The sequence below is a fragment of the Rhinolophus ferrumequinum genome, chromosome 6 (assembly GCF_004115265.2).
Source record: "Rhinolophus ferrumequinum isolate MPI-CBG mRhiFer1 chromosome 6, mRhiFer1_v1.p, whole genome shotgun sequence".
Classification (NCBI taxonomy): domain Eukaryota; kingdom Metazoa; phylum Chordata; class Mammalia; order Chiroptera; family Rhinolophidae; genus Rhinolophus; species Rhinolophus ferrumequinum.
The window spans coordinates 86457319-86472151 of NC_046289.1; the positions used below are offsets into that span (position 1 = coordinate 86457319).

The 14833-nt window shown below is 38.2% G+C and overlaps 1 protein-coding gene across 2 annotated transcripts in view; it reads right to left on the reverse strand.

Annotated features, from left to right (window-relative positions):
- Positions 1-13846, reverse strand: part of SEC23A (SEC23 homolog A, COPII coat complex component) — a 55641-nt gene extending 41795 nt beyond the window's left edge. Inside the window, exons 1-5 of one of the 2 annotated variants that reach the window (XM_033108599.1) lie at positions 13495-13846; positions 3530-3777; positions 1736-1793; positions 1438-1524; positions 298-534 (exon numbers count right to left, since the gene is read on the reverse strand). In XM_033108599.1, the coding sequence (XP_032964490.1) occupies positions 298-534; positions 1438-1524; positions 1736-1793; positions 3530-3750 (603 nt within the window). In that variant the 5' untranslated portion in view covers positions 3751-3777; positions 13495-13846. Of the gene's footprint in view, positions 1-297; positions 535-1437; positions 1525-1735; positions 1794-3529; positions 3778-7636; positions 7987-13494 lie in introns of those variants that run through there. The other variant, XM_033108598.1, reaches the window with a different exon arrangement.
- Between the last annotated feature and the right edge of the window lie 987 nt (positions 13847-14833).

Consider the following 14833-nt stretch of genomic DNA (forward strand, 5'->3'; position numbering starts at 1 on the left):
GGTTGCTTTCTCTCAGTCTTTAGCATGACTCTTCTATAAGACCTTCAAATCTCTAGTAAAATACTTTCACTTTTACTCTAAATGTTAAAGATACCGAGAAAAGCGCAAGATCTTCAATCTGTATGACAACGTAAGGCAACTGAAAGAAAACTGACACTAAATGTAAAGCCTCTGTTACAATTATATTAGTCAATTATAATAAAAATATTTTCTAGAAACTTATATCCAGAAGGCTTTTACACACATATATAGAGTGATGCTCACAGATAGGTGGAAACTACCAATCTTGTGGTTTACCTGCAGTTGTTTGGCAGACAGATCTTTTGTTCCTCTGAAGACATAGCTTTTTGAAATGCCTTCACATCCAAGTTCATGAACCTGCACCATTCTCCCAAAAGTAATAAGTCCAACCAAAGCTGTAGGTGGTAAAAGACTTAAGGACATCTGCATAGATTCTTTCAGGGCTTGTAAATCTTCATCTTCCATACAAGTATCAACCACATAGAGGAATATCAAAGGCATCTGAGGACCACGCTGTTAAAACATGTTGCCATAAGAAAAAAAAAATGTTGTTTTAGAAGTATTAACACTTCAGCACAATATATAAGGATCATCAATAAAGGACTAATTAAATAATTTATGGTACATTCATACAATAGAATCCTAATAAAGCCATTTCAGCAATAAAACAGGTTATATATGCATGGACAGACATCCAAGGCAAATCATCAAGTGAAAAATTAAGTTTAAAAACATTATTTACAGTTACACAGAGGAGACATTCATTTTTTATTATTATAGAAACTAGCCAGGCTGGACAAATTACTGACTGGCTTAAGTGAACCATATTCTGCTTTCTCTACATTTACAAAGCATATTATTATTTTTGATCTTAAATATAGAGACAATTACATAAAGCTAGTTGTTGCGAAAGAGGAAAAAAAATGATTTTCCTATCAAGGGCCAAAGCAACAATTATTTCATTAACTAGACTTGGGAATATATCATCATATTCCAGTATCATATTTACTGAGTATTAGGTTGATGCAAAAGTAATTGCGGTTTAAAGGGTAAAAACAATTGTGAAAACCAAAATTAGTTTTGCACCAACCTAATATTTGTAAACTGATCTTCTATCTACAAAGCAAAATTGGTCTTTTAGTGTTTACTGATCTACTCAATATAGCAAATCACACCATCCCATCTAATATCCTGGCCATCCACTAAATATCTACAACAGAAATTAATATCCTGTTTAAATACCTTGCTTAAAATGACCTTGAGAGGTTGAGGTCTTACCTTTGAAATGCTCCATCAATTCAATGTGAAAATCAAGAATGATGCCTTTTAAGTCATCTCAATTTAACAATTATTTTGGTATAAAGCAAATTACTAGATATTTAAAACTTCCTTAAAGATTTATTTGTATGTTCTTACCAGAACTACATATTCAATGCTAGAAAACTGAGGTAAAAGTTCAGCGGGCTGATTCAGTTCCGATATACCAGCGTAAGTAGGTGGAAACTACAAATAGAAAAAAAATTTTTTTAATGTAACAAATTATTTGCCAGAAAGAATAATGAAATTTTAAACTAAAGATAAATATATCCTGATCATTCAATTATTTTTAAAAATGGGTATTTTTATCATATAAAAAAAGATTTCATCTTTCTTTTTAAATATACATATTTAGACCAATATTACAGCATTAACATCTGCAATGGGGTTTTCTTACCTGATTCCTTTGATAACAAAAGTTGCAAGCCCAGAGTTTTGCTCGATAATCCACTTGACTGTTTTAAGAAAAGATACAATAGCTCATGTTTCAGTTCAATTTTACAATGATTCTAATCTCAATAAAATTTCTTTCTAAAACATGAATGCATTAACTTGATAGTCAAAGTGTTCTTTAAAAGCCATGTATTTTTTAAATGTTGTCAATACCTATGCCACACTTTAAACATATACAAGTTCACCTAAATGCATATTATAACTTTTAGTAATATAGCAAATATAGATAAAATTAAGATAATCCTATTTTTTTCCTTAAATGACTTAATGACTTCTACTCAGATCTAGAAAACATTAACTCAATTCAAAAATATATTTACTGACTGCTTAGTATGAACCAGGTACTATTTTAAGTGCTGGTGACAGTAAACAAGACAGCAAAGGCCCCTGATCTCATTAAGCATATATTCTAGAAGAGAAAGACAGGTAATAGACAAGTAGATACATAAACACAAAAGATACTTTTAGATAGTGATAATAGTTAAGATTAAAGAAACAAAGCAGGAATGTGACAGTGTGTTTGGGAGGGCTACTTTAAAGGAAGGCCTCCTTAAACAACTGAAGTATGACCTAAAAAAGAACTCAGGGGGCCGGCCCAGTGGCTCAGGCGGTTGGAGCTCCGTGCTGCTAATGCTGAAGGCTGCCGGTTCGATTCCCACATAAGCCCGTGGGCTCTCAATCACAAGGTTGCCGGGTTCGACTCCTTAACTCCTGCAAGGGATGGTGGGCTGCACCCCCTGCAACTAACAATGGCAACAGGACCTGGAGCTGGGATGCGCCCTTCACAACTAAGATTGAAAGAACAACAACTTAACTTGGGAAAAATCATGGAAGTACACACTTAAGTCCCCAATAAAGTCCTGTTCCCCTTCCCCAATTAAAATCTTAAAAAAAAAAAAACAAACCTCAGCCCCAAGAATATCTGGGGGGGCAGAGCAATCAAGGCAGAATACACAGCTATTGCACAAGTTCCAAGGTAGGAATAAGTATTAGTGTATTCAAAAATCTGAAAGAGGGTAAGGTATCATATAGATGAGAATAAGGAAAATGGATGATACAAGATGAAGGCAGAAATACATAGAGGCTAGATAGTGTAGGGCTTTAGAGGTCTTCATAAGGGATTTGGATTTTTCATTCCAACTATGGTAAGAAACTACTGAAGGATTTTAATAATCTGATACCATTTGCAAAACCCTAGCTTTTGGGTGAAGAGACTAGGGAGACCAGTTAGAAGATAATGAAACTAGCCAGGAAAAAGATAGTGTATTTGAAGTATTAATAGAGTATACTAACAGAGATGAGTATGAGACAGAACTAGTAATACTCTGGAGGTGGAATCAACCAGATTGGCTAGTGGTCTGGTCGGGGAAAGAGAGAGTAGAAAGAAGAATATAAGATGATTCCTGAAGTTCTGCTTATGCAACAAGAAATCATAAGATTTTTCAAACACCATAACATTTTTCAATTATGACTTTTCTAATGACATGAAATGGGTTGATACACAGCCAGTACCAGTATCTAGAGAATACTGATATAATCTAATGGCGTATATAGGGACAGTTTTACATTTGGTCTCTCAACACCTCACTTCTCCTCATTACTCTTTGGATTAGACTACCCTAATTTGAAAAAAATAACTACAAACAAAAACAAAGACATTTGTATATAAATGAGCAAGAAAGAAATTACATTTTTAAATCAGACTGTCACATTAGCTTTTTCTATACATTTTAATTACCATAAAGGATTCAAAACGGCACGGCAAGTGGTCCTACTACACAAAACAGGTTCATATTGAATAGGTGGTAAATCGGGTCTCTCCTTCAGTGGAGTAAACAGGGCTGCTACCGGAACAACCATTCTTGTAGCTTCTAGTCGGCTTGATGGCCAAACATTCCAACTAAATCGGACTCCATCGCGTTCTTCATTTTGTTGGATGAATTCCAAATAGGTTGTCATTGTAGAGCTTGATTCTTATTTCTGTAACTAAATTAAAAGACATTTTCAAATTCTTTTAATAAAATTGAAAATAAGTTTTTCCCACTTTTAGCACTATTAATCCATTAGAAATCATGACCAAATTAAAATACTTACCTCAGAAAAAAATTAGCAAGCAACAATAACCCCACTGATAACAAAACACTAAAAGACTCTACTGAACCCAATGCTCAGTAGGCCCAATAAGAGGTAGTAAAATTTACTACCGGGGGAGGGGGATACCACTCTGCTTAGGAGCCAGTATCAAGAAACACCTCCATCTTGTTACTCTCTACCTGCCTATCCAGGATGCCAGCTTTCCTACCTAGGCAACAATTCTATATCCGGCTCTCAAACTGCAACAGTGGTTAGTGATGGAAAGAAACTGTAAAAATTAAAGATCTGAAAGGATAATTTCAAGTGCTATGTGGCTGGCATAAGATTTGTGAGAAAGATGAAGGACATTAAGGACTGAAGAATTATGAAGGTACAGTACCAAAGCAGCCAATCTGGATGCTGAAGTTGTTAAGAACAATGACGGATGAGGAACTGATTCTCAAATACAAGTGAGGGAAGAAACAGTATAATTTGATAAAAGTATATGATACAATAATAACTTTAATTTTAGAAAAATTTTCAGATAGATTTTGATAATACGAGTTACAAAAAGTGAAGCTTAACAAATCTAAGTGTCTTAAGCAGCTAAGAACTTTTTCTTCTTTAAAAGAAATAATATGCCAATTATACCTCCATTAATAATGAAATAAGAATTAAACACTATTTCCTATCAGAATCTGAAAGACAAGTAGAGAATCTTACGCTAATCAACAGTAACCATGGGTTGTCCAAAGGTTGATAAAGAATAAAGAGAAATGTTAAGATAACTAAATTTGTTATCGTGAAGGTAAATATAGGAGATAGCTTTAAGAAGGATGGTATGAGCTTTCAAGAAAAAGTGGCTGTTGAAAGATAATGGTAAAAAGTGTCTGTTGAAAGATAGAGGGAAATTAGAAGATGCCAACCTCAATTCTAACACAGGGAACCGACAGGAGAGAAACCCAGTTTTCAGCAACAGCTTCCATGCTACAGATGTGACTATAAATTCTAGGACTATGCAATCCCTCTCATTATTTCTACAGACAATAAAGCAAATGAAGTTTTCTGTTCATTATTTAATTATACCTATAATCTAAGATGCATCTAAAATGCATCACCAAAAAGCATTAAAATATATCAGACCAATCAGGAACCACAAAATACAAAAAATGTTTTGAGTGATTATTTTCTCAATTCTCCAAGAAATTTTCTCAATTTCTCAAATACATTAGGTATCCGTAATACATTGTCTCAAAAACTGGTAAGTGAGGCTGTCACCTGGAAAATAATTCATAGTATTTGTCGCCAGTGATAAAATTTGAGGTTTCAAGCAAATATTAAAAATTTTGAAAACTTGTATCCACTACCTTGAGCTTTACAGTTTCCTAATAGGTAATGATTTTTTTGTTGATCAGTGATGATATGTGTTTTTTTTTAATATTGTATAATGAAACGTCATTATTTGAGAGATATACATTCTTCAGGGCAGCAATATCTCCCAAATGATCATGTCATGTTACAAAATCATGCATGGGTAAATGATCCATGCAAAATGCAGTACAGACCAATGGGTTTTAATGCAACAGAAAAGTTCACTTCTAAGGTTTCACATTCCACACTGCAATTAACCCTTGATTTCTTAATTAAAACTGTTCAGTTTTTGATATAATATCAAAGAAGAATATGCCCATCTGAAAAAGCTATTAAAATAGCCCTCCTTTTTTCAGCTACATATCTATGAGAGCCAGATTTCCTTCATACAATTTAACCAAAACAACATATCACAATAGATTGAATGCAGAAGCAGATATGAAAATCCACCTGTCTTCCAATGAGCTAGGTTTGGTGTATAGTGTGTGTTTGTTTTGAATCCTCAATAATGTTTAAAGGGTTCACTGCCTTTGGGACATTAGGGCTTAATTGAATCAGGGAGCCTAGTAGAGAAAGGCTCTATGAGACTTAGTATGAAGACATTTACACACAGGCAATAGGCAGGTTTAAGTTTCTACAACAGGTAACAATGCTGGATTGTAATTCCACTCCTTTTTATTAGGACAAACTAAATATCACCTGAGTGATACTTGAGCACAATTCCCTTCCTCTTTCTCACTATCTCTCTGCTCTAAGGTCATATTTGCTCCTAAATCACATTTATTTCTTACGTTCTCACTTTCCAGCAGTATTTTGAAAAACACCCCATCTGTTTCTTCTTAACTGGTCCAATTATATAGTCATGCAATTGTTCAATACTAAAATCACCAATTCTAGTATAAAATTTGCTAGGATTGGTCTCATATCCAACAATGACACACGTGAAATAAAGTCCTTTTAACAAACTAGCTTTTTTATAAAATGCCATTATTTGATAAGCACTCTCTCCCCTATTATGTTTTCATAAAAGCTTAAACCCAAATGAATATGACACAAACACTGTATTAACATGCAGACTTTAACATACTAGTCATTACACATTTTTTTAAAGTGGTACAAAAGACCATTCTAAACAAATGTGTCATTTTTCAGCACAATTTATAATCCGCGGGAGTTACTTTAGCTAGATAATTTGTCATGGTAAAACTAAAAGCAAAGCAAAGCAGTTATATGACTTTAACCTAGCTTATCTAATATACCAGCGCACAGTACTTTAAACGGCTTTACCTACGATAGTTTTTCAATATTCCCATTTTAGCCCTTTTATAGATACCTAAGTGAAAACCAAGTAAAATATAGTTCCTCCCAATCAGATGTATTTGTTAACAATTAAATGTGCCTGCTACTTTTTTCAGTTGTAAAATCCTCAATGAAGTGTCCTCAACTACTTCGGATGACTAGCTTTGTATTAGACAAATAACATCTCTGATTCTCAATTTCTCATCGATAAGATGAGGGCTATGGGCTAGAAAACTACAAGGCCCTTTTCTAACTCTAAAATTCTATGAGTCAATTAAAAACAATTGGACTTCCAAAATATTAAGACTACTGGAGAAGGACAAAAAGGAAACTTAACATGTATTTATATTTAAATCTAAAACATTTTTTAACCAAGTTAATTTGACAAGTTATCCCAGGCTTTGAAGAGTGGGGGCTGGGGAAGTTCAAGTGGAAACGTTAATTCGACAAACACTCTCACTAGTGGTTATGTGTAGGTTTACTATGACTTTTCCTTTCCCACCAAAACGGGAAAACACTAAGGCCGAATTGGAAGCACAACAGGTAAGATTGGTCAGATCTGAACTCTGTAATGAAGGCCCAAGGCGTCATCTTTTCTTGACTTTTCTCCCTTTCCCTTTTAACTCCCAAGGCCGAAGTACGGGTGACCAAATCACCTCGGTTCAAAGTCTAGAGCATTTCAGATCTGGCAAGTAATGAACCAAGAAATCCAAGTGCCCAGTAGCGATGGGCTGGGAAGGGCTGGGATGGGGAAAGCAGAGAGCCCCGGGGCGTGGGTGGGATGCTGGGCGAGATGCTCGAACACCCGTTTCTCACTCGATTCCCCCCACCGTGATCCAGGGGAGCTGGGTGAAAAGCCCCGGGAGAAAGAAGCAAAGGGTAGTAGGTGAAAGGGTGACAGATTCAGGGCTCAAGGCTGCCCCGCCGGGCCCGGGCGCGCCCCGCCTGCCCCGAGGCACCAAGAGAGCAGAGCGGGCACCACCCTAGGGACCCCCGCCCGCCAGCCAGCCAGCCGCCGCACAGCCGTCCCTTCCCCGCTTCCCGCTGAGGCCCGCGGCCCCGAGAGGAGCCGGGAGAAGGCAGTCCTGAAGTCGGTCCTTACCTCAGTGTCCCCTTACGAGACCCTCGCCTGTCGCAGACTCGGCCTTGCAAAATCAGTCCTATCCGCCGAGCTAAAGCAGCCGTGGCAGTGCAATCAAGGCCGGCGCCGCCCCGCCTCCGCCCTCTGAGCACAATTCCGCGGGGTCAACACGGCTGGTGCCGCCTCTGCCACGTCAAGGGGGCGGGGCGTGAGGAGAAAGGGCCGGGGTCGGAGCCGAGGGGCGGGGCGACCCGGCCAGGAAACTGAACGGGAGGGTGAGGACGCCCGCGGAATCGACCTCGGGGTGGAGACGTGGAGTGAGAAGGGGCAGGGAGCGTAACCAAGCTGGAGGTGCAGAGCGACAGGGGTAGGAAACTGTAGGGCGCGGTGCTGGACTCAGCGGAGCGGGCTCGGGGAGGGGCCGAGCAGGAGGGAATAGAGCGGAAGGGGCAGGGACGGACGGGAGGGGCGGGGCGACGGAGACAAACCCCACAGAGGGACGTGGATGGGGCGCGAGAGCCTGGCGGTGTTGGAGCTGCAGAGTGGGGTTGCGGAGTCGAGCGCCTTTCCCCTCTCCCCGGAGCTACTGCGGATCCCACCCTCTGCGGGCCCCAGGGAGAATTGGAATTTCTTCCATCGCCACTCAGACTCCTTTGCTCGCCAGGAGAAATGGAGACGTCCTCTAGGACATCCTCTCCTCTAGGGCCCTGATTGATTCCTAGACTACAAACCATATCTCCCCTTAAAAAAAACAAAGTGAGAAGTTCGTTTTTACACTTAGTGCAACGATATTTGCTGAACAGCTAATGTGTGCCAGGCACTGTTGCGGTGCTGGTGATATGACGTAGGCAACAGAGGCCAAAATTCCGGGTCTGTAAGAATTTACGTACTATTTGTGTATTCCTAGTCGGTTTACCTCTTTCCTTCTACACTGCCTCTGCCACCCCTACACACACACACACACACACACACACAAAACCACAATCTTTGGCTGATTAATCTTAATGCATTTTCTTCTCTTTTCAAGAAAAGAGCTGAGCAAAATGGGACACAAATAGGTTGGAAGATACTTGGAGCTTGGCGATCTAAGACGAACTCCATCCTTCGGTGAGGGGTTGCTCACAGAATTAATTCCGGATATAACAATACCTAAAATCCTGAAAAGCTTAGCCTTATAAGCATTTTACAGAATAGAAGAAATGATCAAATCCTTGTTCTTCAAAGCTTGTATTCATGAAAAGTCAGATACTCACCATTTTCTTTCTGTAATGTATATGCTAAGGTTGTTTGGTAAGGTAGAAGAGGAGTTTGCTTGTCAAAATTTTTAATACAATCCTGAAGAGGAAATGGAAATCAAAAGCCAAAATTTATAGAGGCTTGCAAATAAAGTGGGCTCAGTGGCTACCTTAATGAGGATTCTTGACAGAAAACACAGCAAGTAAATAGTTGTGGGCAATGGTATAAAGGTAAAATGAGGACATCTGCAAAAACAAATAAGATCCAAGAAGGAGTAGGGTAATTAGACACAGATGAGAGGATCCTCAAGGTATAGCACCTTTGGAAATTGTATTCATTTCATGGTCCCCAAAACGGCATCTTTTCCATCCAGCTCAGTGAAGACTAGGAAGTCATAATACCTTTCAGGTGAACAAAGGCTTTTGTCCCCTATTACAATGAAATAAATGTTAGGATGGGTAACAAACTCATTTATATCTGTCTTTATGTACTTTAGGGTGAATGAGTTTAAGAATTAAACTCTCAGATATGTCATCAATATCTATTGTACTGACCTTTAGTTTTCTGAGGGGTTTTTTTTGTAGTTCTATTTGTAAGAATTGATATTTCATGACTTTTATTCTTTCTTAGATGTCTTCCAAAGAACAAAGAGAAAACCCATGGAATTTTGTTAAAGAGAAAATAGCCATCTTCTTTGCTTGCTCCCTAATTGTAAAACATTTGTAGTTTTAGTTTTAAAAATGATCAATCCAAATAATTTTTGATTTCTGGGTTACCTATTTCCTTCCCATCATCTTTGTATATACAACTTCCACTAGTATTTGTCCACTTCAGAATCATCAAGTAAAATTATCCACATAAAGATCATGAAAGATGAAAAATACTGCTCTTAGCAAAACAAGATTGTCCCAGTTTCTCCATCTTAAAATGAAAATAACAATAGGACCTGCCACTTAGGATAACAATATATTGTAGTGATTAAATGAGAAATCTGTATAAAACATTTAGCCTTGAGAAAGAGAAAAGGAGCCTCTGAGAACCGGAAATTGGCCTGGCTCTATCAACTGGGCCTAGCTGTTGTTAGGAGCTGTCCTGGCATTCACAGTCAGATCACACTGTTCTCCTGTTGAATATACACCATTTCACAGCACACCAATATCAGACAAGGCCACTCAGTGACGCTGAAGGATAAAGACAAAAACAAGACCACTCAATAATCATATCTGAACTCAGACAAAATCAGGAAGATTGTCCAAACGACAGAATGACCACATACCTCCCTAATGGGGCTAATCTGAGTAACTGCTGATTCTTTACCAAGTAATACCAATAGTTTCCTTCTTCCTTGTACCTTCTATATAAAAATTATTAAGACACGTTCAAAAATTATTAAGAATTTGTCAAGTGCTCAGACGAGCTGGATAGAAAGCTGGACTACCAGGCGTCAGATAAGGCAATTAAAGCAACAACGAGCCAAAGTGGAAGTAACAGTGAAGCCTCTAATCACTTGTTGAGATTGCACAAGGAAGAGTCTAAACCTGGTGAAAGCGCTAACTCTCCCTGTTCTGTTACCCCCATGGAATGGCGCACTGGTTGAGGGTCAGGTGGATGGGCACAAATGTGGAAGTCTGGAGATCTCTCACTCTTGAAGAAGCCCCAAACAAAAAGCTCCTGCAGATTTATGGAATGGGGATGGAGAGGTATTAGGAATAGAAAAGTCTGGATACTGAGTCTGGAAAGTTTCCAGGTAAGGAGACCTCCAAATAGAGACACCTGGGCCAGGAATGCAGCTATGCATAAGAGCATGGCGGGTTAGTGGGGCCTGAGCCCTTGACTGCAATTCCCTTCAGAGACCGCCATGCACTGGCTGGATGCACCAAGTCTGGTGTGGGGAGGGCAGTTTTCCCCTGTGAAGCCTGCCAGGTAAAGCCTTTGTAATTGCATAAAGTCAGGCCTGAAAAATCACACATAAGTTTTTAACCAGGAGCTTACTGCTCAGAATTATCCCCATTTCCTGACAGCAAAGCTCCACTGTCCCCAAATCACCAAACAAAGCCCAAATCCTATAATAAATATGTTAGTTCTAACACCCTCTTACTGAGACATCTTCCAGTTTCAGTAATCATGTGACTAAGGAGTGTTCTGGTGGAAAGAGGATGCTCCATAAGTATTAACTATATACATACAGCTCCATTTCTCAGAACCCTGTCCAGCACCATCCATCCCCTACTTTCTATGCATCAACCATACTGACCTTTTTCCAATTTTTCCAACAGAACCTACTTCCTCCAGCAATTAAGGCCTTGAACAAACTCTCCTCTACCTGCTGAGACTGAATATACAAATGGGCAATGGTCAGACCATAAGTGGAAAACTAGAACTCCGACCCACAGTCTGCAGCAACCATCCCAGGAAATCAAACCAGTGTTCTACAGTAACTAGCCTGGGAAACCAGCCTGCAATAAGTCAAACTTACAGGAAGTCAGAGTGGTATCTCCAGCAACAATCCAAGAAGCCAAACAATAACCCCTGTAATAATTGTCCCAAAATAGTCAGGATTTGATTAATAATTGACAGATTTCCTAATTTTTTTCCCTGTTTCCAATTTAGGACCAACCAAAGAAAACCAAATACACACCCTTAACCAATTTCATAGGGTGTCCCACTTCTAAGTAGAATAGGGGTTCAGAGCATGCCACCCCAAAATATGCCACTTTGACATATTATTTTAAGTTAAAGGTACTTGGAAAACAGCAGATGCAAGATGGGTGCTTGGACCTTCCTTTTTCTTCCTGAAAGCAGGAGATAATACTCCCATGTGAAAGGTACACCTCCCTATACCAGAAGGAAGGAAAACATTCTTACCATTAGAAATGGAGATTCAAGGCCAAGATAAAGCTATACAAACAAATCTTATTCAACTAACCCTTATCTTCTTAGTTACTTTTCCAGAATTATAATAACTTCCCTAGCACAACCCCCTTTGTCATGTTACATGTTCACAATTTACTATTCTTTGTCCAACCTAGTATGTAAGCTTTGGGCCCTAACTTCTTTGGGCCTGGATTTTTCTTGTGAAGGCTCCCATGTACATGTTAAAATTACTGAATAGAATTTGTGTGCTTTTCTAATGTTAATCTGTCTTATATCAGTTTAATTCTTATGCCCCGCCAGAAGCCCTAAGAGGATAGAGGAAAAGTATTTTTACCTCCCCTATAGTAGCCCACCTCCAACTTCCCCAAGCCAAGAGCCTCCAACCAGCGCATACACAGTCTTCCCCTTTTTCCAGTATAAAGCTTTCCTACTCCTCTTCCTGACTTTGAGTCTTTGCCAAAATTCAAGTAGCAGTGGCTGACTCCCTTTCTATAGCAAGCTCTGAATAAATAGCCTTTGCTTGTTCTTATTCCTTAGTCTTCATTTATTTCCCTACCACAAGACTCCTCCATACCCCATCCCCTCAAGATTTTCCTTAATAGTTCTTATCACAGTTAACATTTAAAATTCATTTGTATCATTGTTTAACATCTCTCTGTCCACTAGACTGTAAGCACTAGGAGAGAAGAAGATCATTGTAATTCCCAATGCCTACCATAGTGCCTGGCACATAAGAGAAAACTGATAAATATTAATTGGATGACTGAATTAAATTTTCATGGTATAAAAAGGCAAGTGAAATTTTAGACTGTGGCCAAAGTAAAAAGAACTGAGAAAGTACGCTTAGAAGAAATTCTAGTGCGGTAGATATTGAATAGGAAGGGAAAGAATAAAATGGATGGCCTAAGCTGTGTCTCTCACTTGGAATGCTTCTTAAAATGTCAATTTCAGAGCCCCACATCCAATCAACAGAATCAGACCTCTCTGGAGGAGAGAGTTATAGAACCCAGGAGTCTGTATTGTAAATAATTTCTTCCAGATAATTCTTATATACACTAAAATTTGAGAATAACTGGGTTGCTTAAGGGGATATAAAACACAGCGACAAATTTGCACTTACCTGTGTAAGGATGACTTAACAGATGCCACCATCATCAATAAACAGTGTTGATTGTTCTCATAACCCTCATATAACTCCTACAACCAACCACCAATGTAAGAAATACTGAAATACAAAAAAATCTTTCCGTTGTAAACTGAGAAGTAACTGGAAATCTTTGAAAACGGCACCAGAAATAGTTCAGAATCTTAGGAATGGTTCTTCTTAGGGAGAGCTTAGATGAAATAGTTATTATTTTAAAAGTTCAGCTTTCCAAAAATTAAGCATTTTTTTCAGAATAACTTCATCAACCAAATATAGCTACTCCTCCGCTGTCCCATATCTTACTGAAACTATCAAAAATATTTAATTCAATTTCCAACTTATAACCATATTAAAATTTGTTCCAAAACTCGTTATTCATTCTTTTAAGTCAGATTAGTTTTGAAGTAACAAAAAGCAAAGCTTATAAATTTTTAATTTACTTTCCTCTCTCCTGAATGAATTCATGCCTGTGTATTTAAAATTTTAGAATCATTTCAGAATCATTCATTTATTACTTACGTCTTTTGTAAAATAGTGTATTATTATTTCCCAGAACAACCTTTGTTCATTCTGCTATTCCTCTCTTTTCTTCCTTCATCCATGTGTAGTTCTGTCACGTACTTACCAGTCGTATATATGCAGCCCAGTGTTAAGCATTGTTCCACTGGTCGTTGGTCTACTTGGTAATTACCTGTTCTTTATTTCCAGAAAAATGGGTGAGGGGAAGTGAATTGCTAATAAGTTAGCTTCCCCAAAAAAAAATATTTATAAGAAAACCCAGAAATAAAGTCGCTGCTCATTTTTTCTTATTTTGTTCTTGATTATTACCAAAAAGTTTGGGGATGGGAGTATTTCTCCATAATCCTTCCCTCTAAGTCTGTTTCTTCCAAAATCAGTAACATTTTTAACCAAATAACTTCTACTTTGACTGCTGTGAGGCAATGTCTTTCCATGTCTCCCAATTGCTTAGTAACCATTCATACACACTAAGTCTTTCGTTTTTAACATAAGGACTAGCCTCACTATTTATCTTCAATTAAGTAAGTTACATTCTGGTTTCTAAATCAATTGCTAAAGGCAGTGCTTTAAAAAGAAAAAAAAAGCAACGCCTTAGTCATAAATATAAACGTTAGAAATAAGTCAATTGTATTCACTCAGAGCTTGTTTAGAAAGATTGAGATAGAATATTTTCATTATTTCTTGCAATTTATGACCCAGTTAAAGTTAAACTAGTTCTGCTTTAAACAAAGCAGAACGTGTAAAATGGAGACAATAGTGTAAAATGGAGACAATAGTATTCGCCTCACAAGATTGGCCCTAAGATTAATAATGGTGATTTCTGGGTATTGGCATTAGCTTTATCCTTTGCACTACTTATATTTCAGCAAAGAGATCTTTCTGAGGGGGTAAAAAAAGCGATGGCTACTCTAGGAGTGATATTCATTTCAGACAAATATAAAGTGATCTTTGAAATAGCCAAGCACAAGAAATTCCTCTGGAAAATCGGTTTTTCGTTTACTCGGCGTCAGAAAAATCTGGGTTGGAACTGGCTCTTCCCCTTTGGGAAAAAGTCACGGTTGTAGTACTTAACCACTCTTTCGGTCGATTTTTCTCCCTTACGAAACCGGTATGATACCTACTTCAAGAGGTTGTAAAACTTAAGTGAGGAAATGTGACCTGTCTGCCAGGGTTTAAGAATTGAGAGATCAATAAAAGATAATTACAGTAATGTTGCTCATTAATTAAAAAAAAAATTTAAGAATCCCTCGCTACTAGGGATACCTAAAGGCTAGTAAGCCCCAGTCTTTACCCTACCTAGCCTTGGAAGAGAGAACAGGACAAAAGAGGGAACACGCAGAAACATCTCAGAACCACTCCCGCAAGGAACTAAATTCGCAGTCTTCCTTACACCACCGGAGCCTTAACCTTGAGACAATGAGCAGGTTTGCTCATGCGCATTAACA